The 26309-nt window shown below is 33.0% G+C and overlaps 1 protein-coding gene across 3 annotated transcripts; it reads left to right on the top strand.

The window, feature by feature from the left end:
• The first annotated feature begins 1100 nt into the window (after positions 1 to 1100).
• On the top strand, positions 1101 to 24911 carry LOC141834905 (uncharacterized). 3 transcript variants are annotated; one of them, XM_074722297.1, is made up of 21 exons: positions 1101 to 1307; positions 5644 to 6028; positions 6476 to 6592; positions 6735 to 6817; positions 7668 to 7814; positions 7931 to 8079; positions 8166 to 8296; positions 8446 to 8568; positions 8684 to 8757; positions 9554 to 10135; positions 10298 to 10409; positions 11800 to 11937; positions 15565 to 15888; positions 17002 to 17275; positions 17358 to 18553; positions 18628 to 19027; positions 19102 to 20033; positions 20128 to 20193; positions 20296 to 20421; positions 22985 to 23229; positions 23319 to 24911. In XM_074722297.1, exons 1-21 carry the CDS (start codon positions 1174 to 1176, stop codon positions 24745 to 24747), a joined length of 7167 nt encoding a protein of 2388 aa, XP_074578398.1. In that variant the 5' UTR covers positions 1101 to 1173; the 3' UTR covers positions 24748 to 24911. The 3 variants fall into 3 exon arrangements, with proteins under 3 accessions (XP_074578398.1, XP_074578399.1, XP_074578400.1); XM_074722298.1 differs by lacking the exon at positions 1101 to 1307 and having other exon boundaries at positions 5980 to 6058; XM_074722299.1 differs by lacking the exons at positions 1101 to 1307; positions 5644 to 6028; positions 6476 to 6592; positions 6735 to 6817 and having other exon boundaries at positions 7715 to 7791.
• The last annotated feature ends 1398 nt before the right edge of the window (positions 24912 to 26309 follow it).

Here is a 26309-nt window from a genome sequence, read left to right as displayed (position 1 = left end):
GTCTTATTTCTATTACTTGCATGTTATATATTGGCTTTTTATACTTGGTTTTAATATTATTCTTAAGCCAAACCATTATAAAGGTTTCTCTATTTTTTAAAAAATTTCATATATATATATATATATATATATATAATGAATAATAAATCATGGAGTAGCGACTCAAGATTTCTGAACCACATTATATCATTATTGCACTTAGTTCATTATTTTTAAAATCTTTGCGTATTTGATTTAGAAAAAAAAAGCTTTTAAAATTATACTAAAATTTTAAAAGCGTTATTTACCGTCCTCTTTTAACGTTCATCTCGATATTATAATTAATATCAGAGTAATTTTGGTTGTTTCTAAAAAAGGAAGCTATGAGATATCGCATGATTAGGAAAATACTATCTAGGAGAGTGGTTGCCTAAGTAGTTCATTATGATTCACCACTTAAGAATTTACTTTGGTTCACTTGATTTTCAATTTTTATCCTTTGTTTTAAGGAAAATGATTTCTTAAGGGGGAGGGGTTACCTTTCTTAGATGTAAAATGTTCTCTGAGTTTGAGTTAGCACAATAAAAAGATAAAACAAATAACTCAAATAAAAAAATAAAACACAACACAAACTTTTTAAGTAGTTCGAAATCTTCAATTTATACTCTAATAAAAAAATCAGAAAATAAATGTATGCAAAAAAATGCTTTATTTTTTAAAACATAAGAAATATTTTATTTTTATACCAAAAAATGGACAAATATCAAAAGCACTTAGGGTGCCTAATGTTAAAAAAAAAAATCAAAAGAAAGATGTTCTTTATTTTTATTAGGGTGCAAAATGTTGAAAAATATCAAAAAGATTATCTACCTATATTATTTTCATCTAAAAATATATATCTCTTTAGTTTACTAGTAACTTCATTAAAATTATTTCAATATTAGTTAAACATTATTTAAAAATGTCTAATATGAGTTAACTTAATTAAAACTGTTTTTTTTATTGATAAGATGAACTCCTTTTTAATTTCTACCCTCTATATAAGCAAAATGAGGTTTTCTCTTAATTTTATCTAAAATAAACTAAACCCGTTCATCATCGTCTTGTCTCCCAAGACGGAGACGGCGACGGAGGGCTGGCGAAACCCTAGTCCGATATCGGATAACCCTGCGACGACTTGGTTGCGAGGAGGTAATGCCGCCTCTGGCCATGGCGAAGAAGGGTTGTATCCGACGGGAGCTCTTGGACCGGTGGAACGCGATCCAGGAAGAGGAGGATAATTCTTTGCCGTCCAGCGAGCGGCGTGTCCTTCGAGTGAAGGAGGAATGGTTCGATATTCCTCCTTTCTCTTTCACACTGCTTGTCTTTTATTTCGATTCACTACACGCTCCTTTTGCTTGGCTTTCTTGATGGAGAATTTTCTCCGACGAGTCAGGTAGTAGTTTTTAGTATGATAGTTTAGGTGAATAAGTTCGTATGTTCATTTGCGTCAATTCAGTTTATGGGATGTTCAGGAGAGCAATATCTCAGCGCCTGGTTCTAGTTGAAACCGAGCCTTTTGCCTCTAGTAGTTGTTAAACGGAAAACAAGTGAATTTGGTTCATATAATGATGCTTGGATATAGTTATCTAGTTGAAACCGAGCCTTTTGCCTCTCAATAGTCGCTAGACAGAAAACAAGTGAAACGGCCCATAGAATGCTGCTTGGATTTAGTTTAAAATTTTATTTTTCTGATTCTCCCTTGCTCACAAAAAATTTTCAAATGCTTGTATTGTTCCTGAGATATTTGGATTCTTTATTTGCAAAATTTGTCAGTTCTAGAGTCTGCCCCATCAATCATTTGGAACTCTCCACTATTAAGTATGTAGAAACAGATCTCTATGATATTTATGTGTTATGAATACCAAAGGTCAAGTATCACCGGTGACGAATAACTAGCATTGATTAAGAGATGCTAGATCACCATATCTCCTTGGATCCATTGACGGAAGAGAATCCATATCGTTTTAGAGACTTAGAATAAATTATTTTGAATAAATTTGCTTGATTCCAATTATTGTTGCAAATCTTATATGTTTATAAACATGGCAGACAAAATTATTTATTTGGACCAATTATAACAAAAATAAATTTGTATAAACTCGGATCATTTCTAATAATTGATCCATGGTGGACTAACTTATATTAAAATTAATTAAAATAATATTATTAATATATATTAAGTCTACTTGGAGTGCCAAAGACAAAACTGATAAGCACATGAAGATTGCTCTCCTATTCGAAAGCATGCTCACCCTCAAGTATAAATTTGGAAATGCTTTGGTGCATAGTTTGAAATCTCGTACCGTGCCAGACGAAATGATCCAAATATATCGTTTCGGTAAATCATTGAAATTTGATACCACTTGGTACCAAGATTCAAAATCTTGAGTCATGCCATAGTTTTGGTTTGATCGGAAAGATACAGTTCGATTTCGTGCCGATGCTCCGATGCATAATGCCGGTGATAAATTGGAGGTTGAAGGAGGAATTAGATGAAGCAAAGGAAGGAGATTGTCTGTATTGAGTGGAATTGAATTTTGATAATTTATTGGAATGATATGTTTCGACTGTTGTATATGTTTTGACTGTTTTGTCTGGCATGGTTTAAGATTTAAAACCATGCTTGGTATAGACAATGTCACCTTCCTATGCTTTATCTCATTCTTTAACTCCAATCAACTAACGACACTATGCATTGAAACATCGACATGATACCAAAATAGTATCGTTCTGGTCAACAACTAAATCTTCGGCATGGCTTGAGATTTTGAACCTTGCTTTGGTGTTTCAAAAATAAATGATTTGGCTCATGATTTGGGTTTTGTGGTATTGGAGGCAATGATAATCTTGTCATTATGGTTTTATGGGGAAATTAATCTTGTCACGATGGGGATGGTGGTGAATTTGGCAAAGCAAGTTGTGGGAGCCTTCTCTCTTTAGTGTGAGATGCTTGGAAAGAGTAATGCTTGTTGTAGGTGTAGGGAGAAGGAACTGATGTATATTCTAGAAGTGAGTAGGACCCCAGTGCACAAAAGGGTATGTTTATCAGATTTTCCGAGTACATGACAATTTTTTCCTTTTAGAGGGTTGATAAGGGGTGAGAGCAACTATTATGAACATACATTTATTTTATATTTAGGGCTAGGCAAGAAGAGAATAGATGGTTTTTTAAAATGTATCGTAGCTTATGCTAGAGTTTTAGCCTTCAATTGGAATGATACAATCTTAGTATGCCATTACTTGACATGCTTCAAAGAATGTTTAGATAAACTCACATGAATTACAATCATTCAATTATTTTCCACTTAACTTGTTTACCTTAAAATATAAGTCAACAACAATCAAAAAGCCAATTGGATTAAAGTTCACAAAAATATAACAAACATGTCAATCAATAATTACTTCATAGTTCCAAAATAACTGTATTAGTGATGTCAACCTTATATTTTTTAAGTTTTGGTTTGATGCTCCAATACATTTGGTATTGGAACTAAATTTTGCACATATTTGTAAATATATCTCGGATAATCACTAGGAGTTAGACTTGAACTAACATAATTAAAATTGAAATAAACATACGTATGCAGCATAGAAGCATGGTTTCTCCCATTTTAATATCACATCTCTTTGCTTCTGTTGGTGCTCCATTTGGTAGTTTCCCTTTTCTCTTCTCCTCTCTTTTACAAAAGTTTATTTCCTCCTCGTGACCAACAGATGAAATTGAATGAGTCATGGAAATAGAATTTTCATATCTTGGTCGATGCCATCAAAAATTGTTTTGATACAGGTGGAACGAGATATTTATGCTTGATATAAGCCGATTGTCCTAATGTGCCAATTGTCTGAATGTTAATTTTGATTGATAGCGACTTACACTTGAGTCTATGGTTTGGGTGTAGGGAAAGACACTTGCAGGAAAAGAGGAGAAAAAATGAGAGTTACAATTAAAGGGGACAACCTTGGTGCAATTTTATTTTTGTGGCATAACTTGGAATTGATTGAGTTTGTCTAGTGATTTCTTCCTAGGTGATAGATGAATGCTTTACCCTTGGCTTGCTGTGATACTATGATGTTTCTAACAATCAGGATTGGGCAGGCATGAACTATGCCGACTAGTATTCATTTAGATGTTCGAGAATCCTAGATCTCATTGATTTCTTTAATGGAATTAATTTTGCATCTGGTTAGAGGATTTTTTTTTTATTGCACTTGATTGGTTCCATCATTTATGTAAACATTACTTATAGTCACTCTTGCAAACTTGGTCTAACTCCTATTTCCTTGCTCTACAACTAGTTGATTTTGGACTCATGGTTTAAAATATTGTTTCAGGCTAGGGTATTTGTACATGATCGAAATAACATCGTCTTGATGTTGTATTGACATGCTGAGTAAGGTTTAAAAGGCAGTTCTATGCTGTATAGGACCAGTCTATTGCCTAGCATCTAGGCAGGGACAGACAATCAATGTTAAATAATACTTAGAAGAGAAAGTTATATTAAATTAAAATTAACTAATATTGATTGATATATAGAAACTATGTTCAACACAAGTTTATAATTATAAATGAATGTCCTAATTAATAAATAAAGAGTAAAACCACAATAATTATGAAACATTTTATCTTTCACATTGTGACCAAATAAAACAACCTTACAATTTGGAAAACAAAATTAGAGATTCTCTGTTTGCTGAGATTAAATGATGAAAATGTGAAAAAAAAAATCAGAAGAGGGAGGACACATATAGAAGACAAGGAAGAAAAGATGATCAGAAAATGACTCAGAATTAGTGTAGGCCGTTGACATAGGTGAAAAAGAAGAGGCAAAAATCACATGGAATGGGAGGCTTCGCCAAACAATAAGTATTGGGTGGGCTAACAGGGAAAATTAGGGTTACTTTCTAATATTAAATGAACCAACAATTTATTAAAAAATTATTTTGTCCCTAAAAATTCTTAGGCCACTTCAGTGGATGAAGCCATTTTTTAAAAGAGTCGCCTAACAATTAGGCAAAGCTATCCCTTACCATAATTGCCTAGGCAGCCATCTTTTAAAACAATGCAACATATACATAGTGATGGCATCAATGAGGAGGATTAAATTCAAGAGGACCGGGTGGTGAATGTTGGTATACCTTGCCTTTTTCCAGCCAATGACATTTTTTTATCACAAGACATGCAGTACAACTATTTTAAAATGGTTGTTTAGTTAGTTATAGGTATCTATAGATGCCAAACCACTTGCAACTTTAGTCCAATATGTCGCAGGGGTTTGTAACTGTTTGCACCTAGGTTAATGTGTGATCCTTTTGCAGTTATGTAGATGTAGCATTTGTGGTTGTATGCAAAAAGTAATTTGCCCTGGGCTCATAAATGAACTGCAGGAACTGATGGAAGACTCCCATTGTGCTTTTAAATCTTTACTCAAACCTGTAATTAATGCCATTAAATTAATTCATGTTTGAGATGTCTAAGTTCTTTGGTTGAGGAAATTTGGGTAGATTGCATTGGGGTGAGTTTATTGGGTACCAGTTAATTTTCTTTTAGCAACTTTTTGGGTTGCATATACTATTTATTTTTAATGAGATCTCCTAATTGTCCATGTTTGACTTGAATTCCAGGTTTTCAGATTCCTTCAACTTTTTGGTCAATTTACCAGAGGAAAAGCATATCTGGTGTGACTTCTCAGACCTAATGGTACCTCTTTTGGAGACATTCCATAATTATTTCAAAGATGCAAATTGTGATTCACCACTCAAGATTTTGTGGAAGCGAGTTTCTCGAGAATTAGGTCACTGCACCCAATGTATATGTCAACATCATCATGCTCAAGAATATTACAATGTTGAATACGAAACAGATTCTGTTGATCCTCTACTGACTGTATTGCAATGCCTTGATGAAGAAAGGGTAACAGAGCATCTTAGAAAAATTAATGCAAAAATCCGCTGCAAGGAATACAATCCAGAATCTCAGGGCACAGAAATTGTTGGTGTGATGTTTGAAGTATGTTGTTTGCCACTCCATCCTCAATAGGTGCTTGTGGATTTATTTATTGCATGAAGCAGGAATGTTCTTTATACCTTTCTTGTCCTTGTTTAGTTTTAGTGGAGTTTCATCTAAGAACAAAGTTTGCAATTGTTAACCAAAGAAAAGAGTTTGCATTGAGCTTTAATATAAATTAAATATCAAGCATAATTTATTACTTTTCTATCTTTGTATGCCCTAAATTTGATGCAATGAGAAATGTGGTGCAAATTTTATCTTTGCATTAGGTTTTCTCAAGCAAGGATTATTATTTTGGACTACAAACATAATTAATTGCTTTTATATGGATTTATGCATCTTTGAGTGTGTATTTGTTTTTATTTTGTATTTTGATCCATGATGTTTCTTAACATTTTTTTTTGTTAATCATGAAATTTTAAAACCTACCATATTTTCATTTTGCAGGTGCTAATGTTTCCTCTATTGTTGGATGACCAATTACTAGCTAATGAGTTTCAATTTTTTATTGAGGCAGTTGATGAGTCTCATGAAGTTACTCTCTCAAGCAATCAACAGTACCCAGTAATTTTCTTGTGGTCTCTATAATTCTCGTTTGCTACTTCATCATATCTCTATTTACTAGCTGTAGCTGGACTTGGGACCTGTTTTCATCTCTTCTTTTCAATTTCTCTTACTCTGATAAATGATTGTGTACATATAACAGGGGATTTATGCTCTGCTCTTTCTTAAAAGTGGGAGAGCTCGAGCAGTTGGGTTTCGTTTGGCTGGATGCATGGGAAAGCTGAGGTAATTTTCCATATTGATCGTTTGGGATTCAATTCAAAAATTTTCTATTGAGATGCTATAAACTTGATAGATGGCTCTGTTCGCAGAGATTTAAGACTATATTAGGATGAGTGTGTATTTGCTTCCTTCATGGGGTCATTATCTCATGTCAAAACTATTAGGCTTAACTATTGGAAACAGAAATTCTTCAGCTGATATTTTTCCCTATGCGATTGACACAAAAATATAAATGATAAAGGATAATTATACATTTTCCTGTAAGCCAATGAAGAATAGTTAATAACAAAATGTAAAGAATCATAAACATAATTAGGAGCCTGGATATGCTAACAACATACAGATTTTTATATGATCTATAAAAATACATATTTAGATTGCTGGTTTGCTCTTATCCAGTTATTCGGACAGAAGCATAAAAATATACTGTCTAGTCATCTTCTGGTATTCATGATGGCTATAGTATATGGAAGATTGGTATGCAAATATTATTAAATCCTTATCTTGTCTTATTTATTTCACAAACATGTTTTAATTCTTTCCAACCTATTTCAGCCAAAAAAAAATTAGTTTGTTGTATGCTCAAATGGTTTCATTATTATGTTTCCATACTGATTCGCAACTTCTTTTACAGGAAATCTCAGTCTGTTCTTTAATAAGAAATGGTCATTTAGTGCTTAGTATTGAATGTTATGCATCACACTGCTGTTGTCCATTACCATTCCTGCTTGATACTATAAATACTTAGCCATCATTGCCAATTCTTTTTTGCAACAATAAATTTTCCATTCAGAATTTTACATGATTGGGACCAGAATCATGCTTATAATGTGTTTTACTATATCATTTTTAGGAGAGCAGCAGATCTAGAGCCTATCCAGACTTTATTACGGAAGTATATTGGGTTTCTTGAAGCAGATGTTTTGCCATCAGTCTCAGATATGTTAAGGCCAAGAGTGCAGCATGAGCGCATAAATGTATGGAATGGCTTTAAAACATTGTATGTGATTTTTTTATTGGATGCTAAATTAAGCTTGCCCCTTATACGTTACATGCTTCATAAATTTATTTCCATGAATGCTCTTTATGTGGAACCATTTTTGCTTTTATTTGTAGGCTTGGCTTTCTTGAGGCGGAAGCCCTTGAAGATGGGATACTGGAGAAATATCCTATTTTCTTAAGTATAGTACTCAACCATGTTAGTGATGACACAGCTGAGTTCTCATTTGCTGTTGCTTGCCTTAGGACACTATTTGAAATGCTGGGTCAGTATTTTACTTGATTTTTTAATGTTAGAAAAGTTCGTAACTAGAATGAGACATGATTATGATTCATTGTTTTTCATTTCTAGGATGTAAGTTGTGGTTGAGAACAACACTGTCTCCCAGTATGATGCGTAACACTCTATTGGGACAATGCTTTCACACTCGCAATGAGAAAAGTCATAAAGAAATATTTGATCTTTTTCTACCTTTTCTACAGGTTTTTCATTGCCATCTTTCTACTTGTAAATATTTAATGTTCTTACTTTGATTGACAACAGTCCTTTCATATTTTAGTTCAATTTCTAAATTGTTCTTCATTTTATAGCTAATTCAACCATCTGATTTGTGTTTAAATTCTTACTCCAGTCTCTTGAATCTTTGCAAGATGGAGAGTATGAAAAACAACGAAGGCATTTTCTTTATTTTCTTCTTCATCAAGTAACTCAGAGTAGAAACTTCAGCAATTTAATGAGAAAGAATTCTTGTAAGGTGGGCTGATCTCTAGATTCACATGACTTTGATCAACTTTGGTTCCTTATTGTATTGATTTTAGTGATTCTATTATTATACTCAGTTGTGTTGTATATTTCTCTACTTTATTCAGATTTCTCTTCTTATTGTACATCGTGGTTATATGCTGAATCCTCCATGCCCACCTTCTGAATGTGCTCACATGTGGTAAGCAATTGGCAAATTTGTGCCTTTTGGTAATTGTTTCTTTCTGTGATAATTGTTTCAAATTTGCCATTTCCTTGACCTTGTACTATTTGTACGATTCTGTATTCTATGAAAACATCTACTCTGTTTCTATATTTATTTTCTAGTTCTCTTTTAATCTATCCAATGCTAAAGTTTTTGCTTCACTGTTATCTTATTTTATAAATCACACACTCATCTTAGAATTCTCATCTTTACTTTTATTCATTTTACTTCCTGACAACCTAAGATTAATTCATAAAGCATGAATAGTCATGCTATAGTCTTGCAAAATTAGATTTTAGCCTGAGGGGCACACAACTTTCAATTTAAGCATTCATTCTTATCCAATTAATAATATGTTCATCAATATCTCCTTTATATCCTCCCATCTAAATTATTCTCTCAATTTTTTGCACGTATATTTTTATTTTTACATAGGACTTTAAATTCATGAATTTTCCCCTGCAATTCAAACTTCAAATTCAACTTTTTTCCACTCATCAATTGAAACTGCAAAGCTTTCCACATAGTACTGGATCCCATTTTGTGGGTCACTAATAATGGCTCATGTTGGAACTGATGTCCTAATGGTTTTTGTATAGAATGCACAATCATACATGGTTTATTTGTATGTTTGTTTGTTTTGGTTTGGTTTGTTTAATTCCTTTTCTGTTTTGAGGAATACATTTTTATGTTCATCTCACCATTTTTTTCTTTTTTGCATAATTTTGGTATGATCACTATTCGCAAGTCCACCATATCTTTTGTTTGGCAGGGGTCCCTCTTTGGTCAACTCATTGATGGATTCATCTCTGCATTCCTCTTTGCGTCAGCCTGCATTTGATCTAATCAATACCATAATAGTTTCTGATGCTTCTGCTTTGGTTTCCTTGAAACTGAAGAATAGAACTTCAACTTGTCAATCAAGCACCCGCCATGTTTTAGTTGTTGATGAGGATGAACAACTATTTTCTCATGATGTTGAAGAGAAGGATGATAACTGTTGGAGTGAATTTAGCACCCAAAACAAACTTACCTCTTTTGAATGTACAGAATGGGCCTGTATCCCAATGTTATGGTTCGAAGTTCTAATTAAAATAGAACCCTCTATGCTTCCTATATCCTTTTCCAAGGCTGTTTTCTGGGCTTTGTCTCACATATCATTATTGGAGTTTGCCTCTACGATGGAATTATCATCCTCCATTGAAGAATGGTTGTCAGTAAATGCGAGAGAAATTTCATCATCTTTTGGTTGGGAAATTCCTACTGGAACAGATGATGGTGGTGATGGGAAGGATTGTAGAAACTCTGTCAGGGCTTCATCTAGGACATTGGTTCTAACAAAAACACTCAAGAGGTATAGCAATGTTCTTCTGATGAGAGTTCCATACATTTCTTAACAGTTTGATTAGTTGATGATACAATGTTCATGTGATGTGTGAGTGTGTCAACAATAATTTTCTTTATCTCCTTGCTATTCTCTATCATAAACACCAACTGATCTCTGACACTTGATTAGGTTTTCTGCCCATTTTGTATTGCAAGTAGAGCGACATGAACTTCATAAGCAGTGGACTTGGATGCCAAAAATGGCTGAGAGCTTGATACTTTTAATTATAAATCCGGATGACGTAAGTGTTCCAATTTTAGTTTAGTTTCGTGAAGTCTTTTTATTCATTGTGGTAGAGATGCATTCTAGGATTGGTGAGAGAGAATCATACTAGTTCTATGCTGGCATGCTATGTTGGTCAGCACAGATTTACATATACAGAGTTTGACTTGTAAAAGAATCCATGCTAGCTGCTAAACAATGGACATAAAGAATTGGAGCACTAGTCAGCAATGGAGTCTTTTACGTCAAACTTTGTGCATGTAAATCTGTGTTGACCAACATATCCATGTATGACTTAGCACTACGAATGCTGGCTTTATGCCATGATGTAAAACTGAATAAATGTAATATGGTTTCAATGATAAAAAAATTGATGAAGTAATTAAGATGAGCCGACATAAAATTTCTATAAGAGACATCTTGGTCTATTATTTAATAAAAGAAGATAATGATGAAGATATGATAGTTTGTTTTGTGAGATTGTTGAAAGAAAACTTTTAAGACTGGTACAACCTACCATACTTAATAAATTGAAATATTAATTTAGTAGAGAAAAATGGTATGATAGATATGGAATTCTGGAAAGGATAAAATAGAAGAATACCAATATCCAAGAACAATTTTATATTTCCATGTTAAATATGACAAAATGGATTAAGATGGTATAGACATGTTTAGCTGATTATTAGATTCTATAGTTACAAGAATTGAAGGTATAAGTGGGAGGTGTAATGATAGAGGAAGATCAAAGAAATAATTTGTTGATTGAATAAAAAATAATTTAATTGCTTTTGCCTAAAGTTTAATGGGGGATAATATCTATGTGCCTGACCTAAAATAGTTGGGACCATGGTTTGAAATCTCATACGATATTCGACGAAACTTGGCATGCTATAACACATGCCATAATGAATTGAAATAATATTTGTTAATTTTTTTGTAACTTGTGTTCATGCAAAACCAATGTCAAAATTGTACCATTGTAGATGGACACAAATTGTCTTTTCTTATTCTTTTTCTTTATTCACTTCCTCCTTCCACCTCTAATTTGCTATTGACACCATATTTTGGAATGTTGACATGACACCAAAATAATATCGTTTGAGTCAAAGATCCAAATTCTAGCATGACACGATTCGATATGATTCAAGATTTTGAACCTTGGTTGGAACAAATAAAACTAGATGATGATGACCATTTTGGTGCAATATATTGCTTGACCTAGCTCCTAACTTGACACCAAAATAAGCTAGCAGAGTTGAGAAGGAAGAAGAAATGGAAATGCATAATTCTTGTATGTTGTTACTATCTACATTCTAGATCCATCTAATCTTCAAAATATATGATGATTTTAATATAATATATTTTTTGAAGGCATATCCTTAAATTATTTTCATTCTTTTGGTTAGGCTATAAGACAAGTTGATAGGGTTATATTGGAACATGTTTCAAGGACTCGAGGTTTGACTTCAGGACTTCAGTTTCTTTGCTCTAGTGCTACTTCTATGTCTGCTATCTTTTCCGGGTTGAGATTTGTGTTGCAACAGGTATGCTTTGAAATGCCATGTCCTTTTTTGGCATAATACTTGGAGACCTGCTTCAATTGAGAGGCCCCATCTATATTTATGAGTAGAATTTGTTTTTTGTGCTCCTTGTGCAACTTTCAATTGACAATCTGGCATTTCAATTATATACAATACATTACAGTAATTATGCATGAAACTCCTTTTCTAATGTATTAGAAATAAAATTGTCACATCAACTTGCAATGTGTTAATGATATGGTAATGCATCAAAAATGTTATTTCAATGTCTAATATGTATCTAATCATTGAAAATATTAGTGATACTGTCACACCAATTGTAAAACATTTTGTCAATTTGTTATGTATTATAGTTGCAATTTATCAATTGAAAAAAACTTCACCTTGGTATAGTATGTTTTGATCAATCTCTTTGAAATCAGTTGTCATACTACTGTGTTTCCTTTGTTTTTTTTTTTTTGTGATTTTATCTTGACATCGACTGAATGACCACAATCAAATAAAATGATGCAGGTTTCTTGTTAAGAACTTCAGAGGTTAACAGATGGTGAATTTGGTTTCTTTATGTTTTTTTATTGTTTGGCGATTGTGGACTTGCTATTTTTCAGATAATAGATAGTCCACATCCATATTATTGACATTTTGCTTGCAAGAGTTGGGTCTACTTCACAGCTAACTTGGATCAAGAAATGAGAAATATCTCTCAAGACTTACTTTACAATAAAGCATGCAAATTTATACCAATAAGTTGATAGAAATTTTACTAGATTTGTATTGTCTTATTTTTCATATCCAACAGTAAGGAAAGTTAAGTGGCATTCACTCATTAATAGGATGTTTTCGTTTCTTCCTTTGAAGATTGTATTATACCAGTCAATAAACTCCCGATGCACATAATAGATAGTTTAGAGCTCTTATGTCTTGTTTATTATGGAGCGCAGATGAAGGAAAGAATTGATCGTTTACTTAAAACTTCATTTCACCCAATTTTGGGTGGACTAAAAAATGGATAAAAAAATAATATGCCGATAGATTATCAATCCATCCGTGGATCATTTTTTTCATTTTTTTTCCATCCAAAATTGGGCAGAATGGAGTTTTCATCCTTCTCGCAGCAACTCCCTAGATGAACTCGAGTAACCAACAACCATCATTAACAACATTAACGATGAAATAGTGGGTGTGAGCTTGCGACCTAGCTGTGATTCGCAGTTGTGGAGTTTGCAAGCAAACAACTTGGTTGCGATTCACGACTGCACCTCAATAAGCAAGCGACCTGTTTGTGGTTCATGGCTTCGGTGGTCGCAGTTCTTAGTTGTAGAGCTTGCCAGCTCACGGCTAGATCGTTGCAAGACCTATTTGGCCATGAGTTGAGATTGTTGACCGTGGTTGCAGTGAGACCTATCTTCCATTCTTTGTTTTCCTTCTCATGTTCCTCCTTTTCTTCCCATTTTTTCCTTTTCGTTCTCTTCCTTTCCTATGGTGATTTATTTTTGCCTGTGATTACTTTCCCTCCATATACACTTGAAAGTAAATAAAGCATTAGTCAACAACAACAATGACCAAGCCTTATTTCATTAGAAGGGGTTGACTCTATGAATCCTCCTAAGTCATTGAGCTCTATCCCCTACTATATCATTATCTATATTTAAATAAATTATATTTTATTTTATCGGTGTTAAACTAAGTATTCTTTGGTCTTTTCCTTGGTTAATATGTGTATTTGTCATTATTTCACATCACCTAACTGGAGCAATTATGGATCGTCTAAATACATGTCCATACCATCTTAAACACGTCTTTCGGAGTTTTTCTTTAATAGGCACAACCTCGATTTTCTCTCTAATATTCTCATTTTTTATCTGTTCATTCTGTTCGTACATCCACCTTAATATTCTCATCTCTATGACTTTCATCTTCTACAATAATTAGGTTTGCTTTAAATATTTAATTGCAATAATTAGATTTTATTAGAATAAATACATTTAACTTAAATTATTAAAATTAGTTGAAATTAATTAATATAATCACAATTCAATTAATTAATCTAATTAATTATTTACATTAATTAATCTAATTACAATTAAATTAATTTAAATAACTACTATAGTTTAAATTATTTAAAATTTATTTTAACTTAATTTTAAAATTAATTTAATTAAATAGAAGTAAAATTAATTAAATTTGATTAAAATAACAGGAATTTGTTTAAATTAAGTTAGAATTGATTAAGTTTACCAAAATTAAGTAAATTGATTAAAAGCGTTGATCAGAAATGATTAAATTAGAATTAAATTGAAAATGTAGATTTTATTAGACTCAAAACAGAATTACACTTTTGTAATTTATAGTATTTGTATTTAATAAAATATAAATGTGTGAATTTTAGATTTTTATATATCTTTTATTGTATTATTCCGTGTGATCTAGAGGTCACGGGTTCGAGTCTCGGAAATAATCTTGCAAAGTAGGATAAGGTTGCTAGACCCTTTCCCGGGACCCCGCATTGGCGGGAGCTTTGTACCCTGAACTGTCTTTTTTTATTGTATTATTTCCTTGCATTTTTTTTTTGATTTTTTTATGGATTCCAATCCGATCAATCCCATTGATCCCACTAATTTAATATTCGATATTTAGATTTTTAAAATTTTTATACTGATACTGATATTGCCAATCATGTAGTACAATATGTTAAATCATGGTCTCTTCTAATGATTTTAAAAATGGTGCTAATCTCCATTGTATTGTGTGATTGGAAACAAAGTGTTTCTTGGTGCAGTTCCTAGGCCATTCTATTATGACCAACTGAAATGGGTAGCCAAATGTTTGTTTTTGACTAACTAGTTCTGCCAAATGTTTAGTTATGTTTGAGTGGTATTCTTGTTCACATATACTTGTATGATTCATTTGTTTATTTGAACTTTGGTATTAATTCCTTTAGTAACAATTAATTTCTGAAACACCACTAGCTGTTCTGTTTGATTTGCTTGTAATTTCAATTGATAATCAACATGTGTGTGGGCTCTCTTCAAACTTCCAGATGTCATCTTAGTTTACCTGAAGTGTTTGTAGAAATCAAACTAATGATCCTGACGAAGATACATCATCTACAAATAGTTGCAACCCATGGCTTTTCGTTGCATGATGATCAACAAGCAGTTTTTCCCAATTTTGTTTTGAAGTAATGCTATCTTTGATTGTATGAATCTGTTGCATTTCAAGACTAATTCGATATACACCATTTGATAATTTGAGTTAATTTCAGGGTTTGAACTTCTTTAGTCACATATTTTATTTTATAGTATTTATTTTCTTTGGTAGCTGCAGGAGAGGATGCAATTATGCAAAATAAGTTAAGATGGTATCGACATTCAAAAATGATTGATAAACATAGATACACTTGTTGAATCAACTAGTTGTTAAGGGTTGAGGGAGATCAACACAACTGGTCAATGTAATTGAACATGATTAAACATTTGAAATTATATTGACTATTATACTATTTATCACGATGAGGATGGTGCTTTTTATTATGATTGGCAACTTAAATTTGTGCTTTTAGTACCTTTTTTACCCTCAAAAATTCAAAAATCTTTCAATTTATACAAACAATGTGTATACTTATCACAGGCCTTGACTGATTCACTTGTTGAAAACTTTCATAATCTTCATCACCTCTTTTTCATCATCCGCAAACTTTTAAAGGAAGTAGTTACTACCAATCTAATATCAGTTAAAGAGGATTTTAAATCTGCAAATCATGTATTTCATGGGGGTTTTTTGCATCAACCATGCTTTGAAGATTTGCCAGACACATCAGATGGAAACTCAGGTACCACAGTTGACATGAAATCCTGGGAGAAATTTTGTTGCTCTTTATCAGCAATTGTATGGCCATCAATTGTCAAATGCTTAAAGAATGGGAAGGAACTAATTAATTCCAAATCTTGTCAGGTACTTTTCTTCAATTTTCTTGTTACATTTCATAGTCCTAACTTGTTTGACCTTTTCAATTATTTGTTAGTTAGATTTGACAATGACACATACTGTTTGCTTTTGATGGCTTTGGATTTTGCATTCATGGTTCTAAGTGTCGATTGGTACCAGTCGGCATGGACAAACTGTATTGTTTTTGGATGCAAACAGGTACCTACTATGACTACACAAATAAATGTCACCATCCTTCTTATGCCAACACAATTTTTATGGTATTGATTAGGACTGCCTGCCTCCACGAGTACCATCCAGAATTGACCAACACAAAAAGATTCTCTTCTCCTATGACTCATCCTTTAATTATGTTTGTCAACCATGAGAAGAGATGAAACAATAATGATAATGGAGGGTAAGAGAAGCACTGGTGGATGATACCGCTTCGGATATTAAGATTATTTTATTCTGATTCCTTTGATCTATTGATCATAAGGAAGGAAATGAAACACTAAAAAGAGAGGGGAGGGGAAGAGATGTATGAATCAGAACACTAGCAGTAGAAAAGAGGTCAGAGTTAGAGAAATCAAGATGTACCTATAACTGTTTTGGTTTGAATTGTCTGTGCATGTCCAATCTCCAGTATTTAACCTATATATATTTATATATTTAGAGAAATCGATCCCAATACCATTTGTTTTGGGAGTATTATTTAACATGGTTTTTGAAAATTATGCAATTGATCTCTATAGGACACCACAAGAACTAGTTTCCCCATTTGATGCATGAATGCTTATTTTGATATTAAGAAGGTATAATCATTAGTTTAAATGCTTATTATATTTTTGGAGCTTATTTCTCTAAAATCTTAATTAAATTAACTTGTAGTAGACTTTATATTTGTAGATGAGCTAAGTGGAAGGGAATTATAGAATTTAAACTCATTTGAATAGATCATAGAACATGTTTTCAAGTATGCCTTAGCATGCCTCAGTATCCTCATGACATGATATTGAAATTGTATAGTTCCAGATGAATACTGAATAAACCTGGTTTTAATTCACTGTTTTTTACTCCCTTGGTTCATTGAGGATATTTTTATTCATTCTATAATTTTCATATTTCATGTTATTGCAGATGACAAGTGTACGGTTGCTCGAGGCACTGCCTGCTGTTTTTGAAAGCCTCAGTTTCTCTTCACCTGAGTCGTCTGCCAATCTAGCATGCCTAACGTATGATATCCTTGATCCGAAGTGGCTGTCTGATTTGGTGGAATGGGGGAGATCGTCTCTTATTGTTGTTAGTAGGCATTGGAAGCAGTGCACACTTACCATTCTCAACCACTTAAAAAATTCACGGACTTTTAGGATATCATGCAATCTCGATGTCATTCAAGAAATTATGTCACAGGGTTAGATTTTTCAGTTGGTTTTTGTTTTGTATCCCTTTGCTTTTGGTTCATTTTTAATCATGTGCTTGTTCTTGCATTCCAGCCACTGTGCCGATTGATAACCTTAAAGAGAGAGTTCATCAACTTAAGATATCACTTACTCAAGAAGCATCAAAAAATAAAGTTCAAAGGGGAATGCTATTGTTTTCCGAGCCTATCCGTGAGAAGAAAACTGTTCCCAAGACTTGTTTATATGATGATCATGTTAGTGCTGGGGTGACCTTGCCTCAGTCAGCTAAGATTGAAAACGTTATTGTACTTTCAGATGATGAAATAGAAGAAACAACTTCCCCTGGCTTTATTGGCATAGAGAACTCATCAGATCACCATAAGCAGATAGATACTACTTTGCCAAGTGACAATCTTCAGAATTTTTCTTCAAGAATATCTCCTACTAACACTCAGCTCTCTTCTCATATACCAGTGAATGATGTCTTTAGTGGTAATATGGTTTCATTGGAGTCATCTATCTCTGCAAGCACACCTTTGATTCCTTTAAAGAACTTAGGAGCAGATAAAGAATTAACTAAGTCATCTAATACAAGTGAGGACATTTCATCCATTAGGAAAGACAAGCCAGTTAGCCAAGCAAAAATGCCATCTGCTAAAAAAATTTCCTTATTAAAAGAAAAGGATGCTGCTGCTATCAAAGAGTTGATACGTGAAGATGATGATATACTAGAGCATGCACTTAATGGACCTACACATTCTAAATTGTTTCCAACAAAGCAAAGCATACCTGTACCTAGAAGGCAAGTTGTACAACTTCAATTGCCAACTAAAAACAAATTAAGTTTTCTTAATAGACAAGAATCTGGGATCAGAAGGCTTAAACCTCCTAAACTAGATGACTGGTATCGACCCATCTTAGAGTTAGACTATTTTTCCCTTGTGGGTTTAACTGCTGGCATTGATGATGGAAAATCTTCAACTAGACTAAAAAAGGTTCCTTTATGTTTTGAGTCATCAAGCCATTATGTGCAGATTTTCCGGCCATTGGTATTGGAAGAGTTCAAAGCCCAATTACATAATACACACTTAGAGACTTCTATGGAAGATATGTGCTGTAACAACTTAAGTATAGTTTCAGTTGAAAGGGTGGATGATTTTCATCTCATTCGTGGCTGTCTTGATTCAACTCAAAGTGTTGCATCAAGAATGTACACAGAAAATGATTTGGTTTTGCTTACAAAGGAACCTTTGCAAAATTATGCTCAGAATGTGCATGTACTTGGAAAGGTATTGTTATGATTTGATCTTTTACTGAAAACTAATTGAGTGTCTTACAGTGTTATCATATGTTGTTTTCTTAGGTGGAGAGGCGCGAAAAAAATGACAAAAGTCATTCAATAGTTCTTGTAATCAGGCTATATCTTCCAAATAGTTCTTCAAGATTCAACAAAGGGAGAAGACTACTCATTGAACGAAGTAAATGGTTTTTAAGTAGGCTTATGAGTATCACTCCTCAACTTCGAGAATTTCAAGCCCTGTCCTCGCTTAATGACATCCCTGTTCTTCCAATCATTTTAAATCCATTGAATCATGCTGCTGGATATTCTGGATCTAAAAAGTTTTTGGAAAAGCTTTCTCACTCCTTGCAGAACATCTTGATATCATCATATAATGATAGTCAACTTCAAGCTATAAGCTTTGCCATTGGATCATCTGAGTCCAAGGAAAACTTTGAATTTTCTCTCATTCAGGGTCCTCCAGGTTTGTAAATTTCACATCTGATGATGTTGATAAAGTTTCTCATAGCACAATCTTAAGCTTATTTTATGCTGCAGGAACTGGCAAAACTAAAACCATTGTTGCCATAGTGAGTGCGTGGCTTGCTTTACCTAGAGTTTCTAAGAACTATTGCTCCAGAATATCAAACATGCATTCAGTGTCAACTAGTAATGAATCTCACCAGAAAAAAACACCTATCAGTCACTCTGCTGCAGTTGCAAGAGCTTGGCAGGATGCTGCCTTTGCTAAACAATTAATTAATAACGTGGAAAATGATTCCTCTGGACCAACTGAACGATCTCCAAGGGGGAGAATACTTGTCTGTGCCCAATCAAATGCTGCAGTCGATGAATTGGTATCAAGAATCAGTAAGGGACTTTATGGAAATGATGGGAAGGCCTATAAACCATATCTAGTGCGTGTTGGAAATTCAAAAACAGTTCACCCTAGTTCTCTACCCTTCTTCATTGATACACTTGTTGAACGACGACTTGCAGAAGAAATCAACAACCAAACTGGGGGCAAAAATGATAATATTGCAGAAGCTTCGAGTTCACTTCGTGCAAAACTGGAAAAAGTTGTAGACAACATCCGATACTATGAATCTAAACGTGCTAAAATCGAAGAAAATGAATTGAACACCAATGATTTGAATGTTGATAAATCTTTTAAAAAAAATGATTCATTAGAGATTTCTGACGCTGCAATTGGTGCCAAGCTCAATATGTTGTATGGGCAGAAGAAAGCAATCTGTGCAGATCTCGCTGCTGCTCATGCTCGAGAAAAGAAAGTTTCTGAAGAGAGTTGGTCCCTCAAGCAGAAAATTCGAAAATCTATCCTTAAGGAAGCAGAAATTGTGGTAACAACCCTTAGTGGATGTGGTGGTGATATATATGGTGTGTGCTCTGAATCTGCTTCTAACAATAGATTTGGAGTTCACTCGGAACACCACTTGTTCGATGCTGTTATTATTGACGAGGCAGCTCAAGTATGTTTATAGTGTTTGAGCATTATTATTAATTTTCTTCAATTATCGCATGGCTGAACAATATTCTGTGAAAACTTATTGAATTTTACTACAGGCTCTTGAACCTGCAACATTAATTCCTCTTCAGCTACTCAAGTCCAAAGGAACCAAGTGTATAATGGTAACTATCTTAATCATGTTCTGCATAGTTATCGCTATATAATTCTCACTTTAATAGAGTATCAATCAGACTTGTAACTTAGTTAGTGGGCTTTTTTTGAAGGTGGGTGATCCCAAGCAGCTTCCTGCTACTGTATTTTCTGATGTAGCCAGCAAATTTCTGTACGAGTGCAGTATGTTTGAGCGGCTGCAAAGAGCTGGTCACCCAGTGATAATGCTTAATGAACAGGTAATTAAGCTATAGGTTGATGAAATTCCACATAGCTTCAAGATGGAAAGAAACAACTATGGAAAAGCGGCTAGAGAAAAAAAACTTCATTGGAAAACAATCGCAAAATGTTTTTAGATGAGAGGAAAATATAAATTTCACAATTTTATTGGTTAAAACATATTAAAAATAAAAAATTTAAAGAAAATAATTTTGAATTTTTTAAAGTCAAATTTAAGCTCTACTGCACGTGATAGTGAGATTTCTGCCCAATTTAAACAAAAACTATAGATGAAAAGTGAAGAAGATATTTTTCAGTCCTTTACTTTCTTTCCTTTTTTTTTTTTTTTTGCTAAAGGAAACTAAAAGAAACACAATTTTGGAAATCTTTATGTTGCCTTATTTTATTCTAAGTTTCATTCATTGATTAATATAGATGACGCCAAAGTGTTGTATGTTTTGATAAGAGATTTTTGAGATCTTAATCTTTGTGTGCATTTGTGAAAGAATGTAATTTCAAGGACTATGTTAATCATCATGATCATCATCAATCTGATTTTGACTTAACTATTTGTTGTTTACCATCATCAATCTTATTATTATCTTTTGCATTTTCATTTGGTTCATATTATTTCACCTTCTCGATTTCAAATAAATACATTGGGTTTACTTTTTCAAGTTCAATCATTAGTTTTAGAACTGAAAATTTTTGATAGCCCATGGCTTTGAAACTTTTACTTTTAGAGGTAGAAAATAATTCTTTTTCACTTTTCTAATATTTTTTTTGAGTTCTTTATATATGGGTTCAAAAAAGGGAGTTAGGGTTCAGGCAGGACCAAAAGGAAATTCTGTTTTCATTCCCCAAATTGTTACTTTATTTTTTTTCATTGGATCTCATGAGATCATAGTTTAGATCTTCACCAAAGTCTTAAACTGAAAGGAAATATAATTTTTAACATGAAGACCATTTGTTAACCAATGTTGAGTAAATTATTATTTTTTAATTATATTGACTAACATTTTCTTTGATCTCTTTCTATATTGCACCTTCCACTCTAGTAGAGTCAATTTTTCAATCAATGAAATTTATTTATTATCTTTCAACATGGCCTAGGAGTCTATGCCATCTATTCGAGGTACAAGTGTTTATTTTATTTTTCTAGTAACTTTATATCCATCTTTACATTTTCATCTTTGTTATATTAGTTTTTTCGCCACATTCTTATAATTCTTTTCAGCCTAATGGGCACACAATAATTACAAAAGTTTTGAAGAAGCTTCTCTCCATTTTGACTGCCTATTATTTATAGTAGTAATAATGTCTTCATCAATATCTTCTAGCTGAATTTTTTTTCCGGCCTAATGGGCACACAGCAATCACAAAAGATTTGAAGAAGCTTCTCTCCATTTCGACTCTCTATTATTTGTTCTCATAATAATATTTCCAGCAATATCTCCTTGTTGTACAATATATCCAATATATTTAAAACTCTTATATCTATCTTAACTATTCCATTGTTGTTTGTTATTACTCAAATTTCATTTCATACATTCATTTTTCTTACTTTCTCAAGGGTTTTATTTGCCCACAATTAAAGATTTGAGTTTGATCTATTTACATGATTACCAATTAAAACAATATCATCTATAATTGAAAAATAGACTTGAGGTTTATTTATTAATATGATTGGTTTGTTCATCTAGTAGTAATGCAAAAACATAAGGGCATAGGATTGACACTTTGATGAGACTATAGCATATAGAAAGAGAATTGAGTAAAAAAATTGATGTCATTAATATTTATCATAGCTCATCAAGTGAACTAGAAGTGTTCAGGATCCTGAGACAATTTTTTAGCCATATACCTGTCATGTGTTTGTATAAGTTAATACAACAACTAAGTCTTTATACTACTAAGTGGGATCGGCTTTATAGATGTTCTTTCACTATTGGGCTCGATTCCTTATTATGTCCTCATCTATATTTAAATGAATTTTATCTTATTTTATTGTTGTTAATCAAGCCTTCTTTGGTCTTCCTCTTCCTCTTCCTCTTCCTCGATTAATATACATATTTGTTATGGTTTGCATAAGTTAAATGTATTCTTAAAATTATGGGTACTATCATTCTATACCTATAAGATATATCTATCGTTCTCTGATGCAAGATGTCTATACTATGTGGATACCAAGTACTGGAGGTTCCATGCTTTATGTTTTACATGAAGGCATACCATTTCTTTAATTCAACTTAAAATTGTAGTTGAGACTTTTAAATGAATGATAACTTGTATTTGACTTTGTAATGATATGCATGTTATGGAGTTATTTTGTGTAGCACAGGTTTCCTTTTTTGATTTAGTTGATTGGTGTCATTTTTTTACATAGATATCCACCACTAGATGTGAGATGATTAAGAATATATATTATTTAATAAAGTAAACATCCTTGTTGAATTTGGTGCTACCAGTAAGAAAGTTGAAGATCCAATTTGATACCTTTTACATAAGAAAATAGTTTAACTACCACTTTCAGTGGTCATAGATGTTCAATTTACTTAATGTTATATTTCCATTTCTATGTAGCATCGAATGCATCCTGAGATATGCAGATTTCCTTCGATGCACTTTTATGAAAGCAAGTTACTGAATGGTGCTAAGGTGGCAGATAGGTCAGCTTTGTTCCATGAGAACAATTATCTTAGCCCGTACATGTTCTTTGATATTGCTGATGGTCATGAGCATCATGGTAACAATGCTAGTTCTGTATCCCTATTTAATGAGGCAGAGGCAGAGGCAGCTGTTGATATATTGAAGTTCTTAAATAAGAGGTAAGCATGACTTTTCTGCTTGGGAAGATCCATGAAATTGTGCTGCTACTGTGCAATACTTATCATTATTCTGGTTATTACTCTCTTAGATACCCATTTGAATTTACCTCTCGAAGAATTGGGGTTGTAACACCTTATCGGAGTCAACTTTCACTATTACGTTCACGGTTTTCCTCTGTGTTTGGACCAGAACAAATATCTGACATGGAATTCAACACTGTTGATGGTTTTCAAGGGCGTGAAGTGGATATCTTGGTACTCTCAACTGTTAGGGCTTCTGGTTCTAGTGCTGAAACACCAAAATCTAGTTCCAACGGTATTGGATTTGTTGCAGATGTCAGGCGCATGAATGTTGCTTTAACAAGAGCCAAATTCTCCTTGTGGGTAGTTGGCAATGCCAGGACATTGCAAACAAATGTCAACTGGGCTGCTTTGATTGAGAACTCCAAAGAAAGGAATTTGTTCATTTCAGTTACCAGGCCATATAACTCAATCTTTACAAAGGCTGTCTCTTCATCTCGCAAAAGTAACCCTTCTAAGTTGGATTTGGATTCCAGTCACCATAATAACACTGAAAGAGTGAAAAATGCAGAGCGTGGAAACAAATTTGTGGGGTTCTGTACTAAAACTGGTGGCAAATTAAAGCACAGCATTAGCACGAACAATGACCCAAGCAGGGGCACCTTCCATAGCAGTTCATCAAATTCCACTGGCACACACAAGTTGGGAAGTAGTTCTTTACTTTCACCGGTGCAAGCAGAATACCCCAAGAATATTGTTTCCAGAGAAGCTTCTAGGAGTGAAAGAAAGCCTGTGAAGCAATGTGAAGATTCAGCTGATTCTGAAAATAGAGTAAGAAAACATTCAAGTTGTTCTATACTTGAAGATAAATCTATACATTTGGAACAGAATTCTAATATTGGTTCTCTGGTAGAAAAGGCAAAAACTGCTCGGAGAGTTTCTGAAATCCCAAGGTGTAATACTTCAAGTCAAAATTCAGTTTCCTTGGTTTCAAATGAATCGAGTCAGGGTCAGAGTAGCACCAAGATAGCAGATCCTGGTTCTCAGATGAAAGAGGCAAAAACAGCCCGGAGATTTTCCAAAACTCCTAGGTGTAATACTTCAAGTCCAGGTGCAGTTTCCCTGGCTTCAAATGAATCGAGTCAGGGGCAGGGTAGACATAAGATAGCAGATCCAGGTTCACCGATAAAAAAGGCAAAAACTTCTCGGAGATTTTCTGAAAATCCCAGGTGTAATACTTCTAGTCAAAGTTCAATTTGCCCAGCTTCAGATGGATCGAGTCCAGGTAGCAGTAAGATAGCAGATAGTAAATCTTGTGTTGTACAAGAACCTAAAGATTTGATTACGCGGAGGAAGCGACAGAGGGCAGATGTTGAAGCTCTGCTGTCTTCAGCTCTTATATCCTCAAAGAAACCTGGTGCATCGTCGAAGCCTGCTCCTGTGGAGAATTCTTATTCAAATAAAACTAGAAAAGGGATCACTAAATCAGCGACATAGTGTAGATGCTTTGCACGCAAGTGTTATAAATATTCACAACTTACTGTAAAAAGGTCCAGTTTTCTCTCCCTTTTTATTTTACTTTTTTACTTTTTGCTTTTTACTCTGCCCTCTGTTCTTTCATTATTTTTCCCCTCCGTTTTCTTTTGTTACAAAACGGAGCCTTTCTATGTTCTCTCCGATATTTGCTATATGAATTTATCACTTTTAGCAGGTTTAGTTTTTCAATTGCCCAATATAATAGCTGCCATTTACTGTTTGTTAATTGTGGGAAGAAGAAGCATCACGGGCGATGGGGCAGGTATTCATTCTCATTCGATGAAAAGGTAAGCACATATTCCTTCTTTTTTTTTCCCTTGACGTTTTCTCTTTGGCATCTGCCTTAAGAATGCGGCATTATCTGCTCTATTAAGGAAGCCTTGTGGCATCACCTTCTGTGACGTTACTCCCGCTTGCCACTCCACTACAGTGGCAAAAGCAATGCAATGGCATGAGTGCAATGCTCAATCAATTGAAACATTAAGTTTTGTATTAGAGATGGCAATATGGTACAGACTCCCTCGACATATGGTTCTTATTTTCCTTTCTCTATTGAACCACTTGTTTTTAATTATTTAAGCTGACAATGAGTTATGCTCATTTTAACATTTTTTTTCCTCTTACAGTATAATTTATGATATGTTTTCAATTTTCATACTCGATCTTTCGATAATAACATTTAATGCCATGTATGTAATGTCTGTTGACACAAGAAGACAAAATTTTAGAAATGGAATAAGAAAATTATAAAAATATAAAGATGAAAATGAACAACTTTTAAAGATATAGTTTTTCATGTACACTTTATAATAAATTACTATTTGATCATTAGGATTTTATAAAAATATTTCTTTAGGGTTTTTAGTTGCTTTCTAGGAATTAAACTTTTTCTATCAGTATGTTGAGTGACAAATATTTGACTGTTGGTTAATCATTAGTTGATCACTCTATAATATCTTTTTTGAATTCTGTCGTCGTTCTTTTCTTATTTGGTTCCAATTAAATTAGTCGCTATAACATCGATTTATTATACGTAACATCTTTCAATAGATTGGTTCTGAATCGATTGGGCAATCCATTTATAAGTATTTTGTTTATTGGAAATTTGGCTTGAGTATTGGTTAACCAACTAGTATATATTCTATTTGTCATATAGTTTGAGTCGTTAGTTTATTGGTGCAAACTATAATATTCCAAATAGACAAATTTGGGATTTTGGTTGACTTAGTCATGAGTTAACTAGTTAAATTATATATTCTGAAACACTTAGGTGTGTTTAAATTCAAATTATTATGTATACTTTTAGTTTTGATTATGTAATTATCAGATAATTATAATCATGAATATAATTGATCAAGTATAAAATATAATTTAAAATTATTTAATTTAATTTATTTATTTAAAAAATAAAATATAATTAAATTAATTATTATTATTGTTAATTTTATTTTTTAAAATTTAAAATAAATTTATATATTAATAAAATTAATTTGTTAAATTAATAAATATAATTTATTAATTTT

Source organism: Curcuma longa, chromosome 9 (genome assembly GCF_044706935.1).
Source record: "Curcuma longa cultivar G26 ecotype Majalengka, Jawa Barat chromosome 9, ITB_CL_G26_1.1, whole genome shotgun sequence".
NCBI classification, from domain to species: domain Eukaryota; kingdom Viridiplantae; phylum Streptophyta; class Magnoliopsida; order Zingiberales; family Zingiberaceae; genus Curcuma; species Curcuma longa.
The sequence above is the reverse complement of the archived record's forward strand: the minus strand, read 5'-3'. Positions and strand labels throughout refer to the sequence as shown.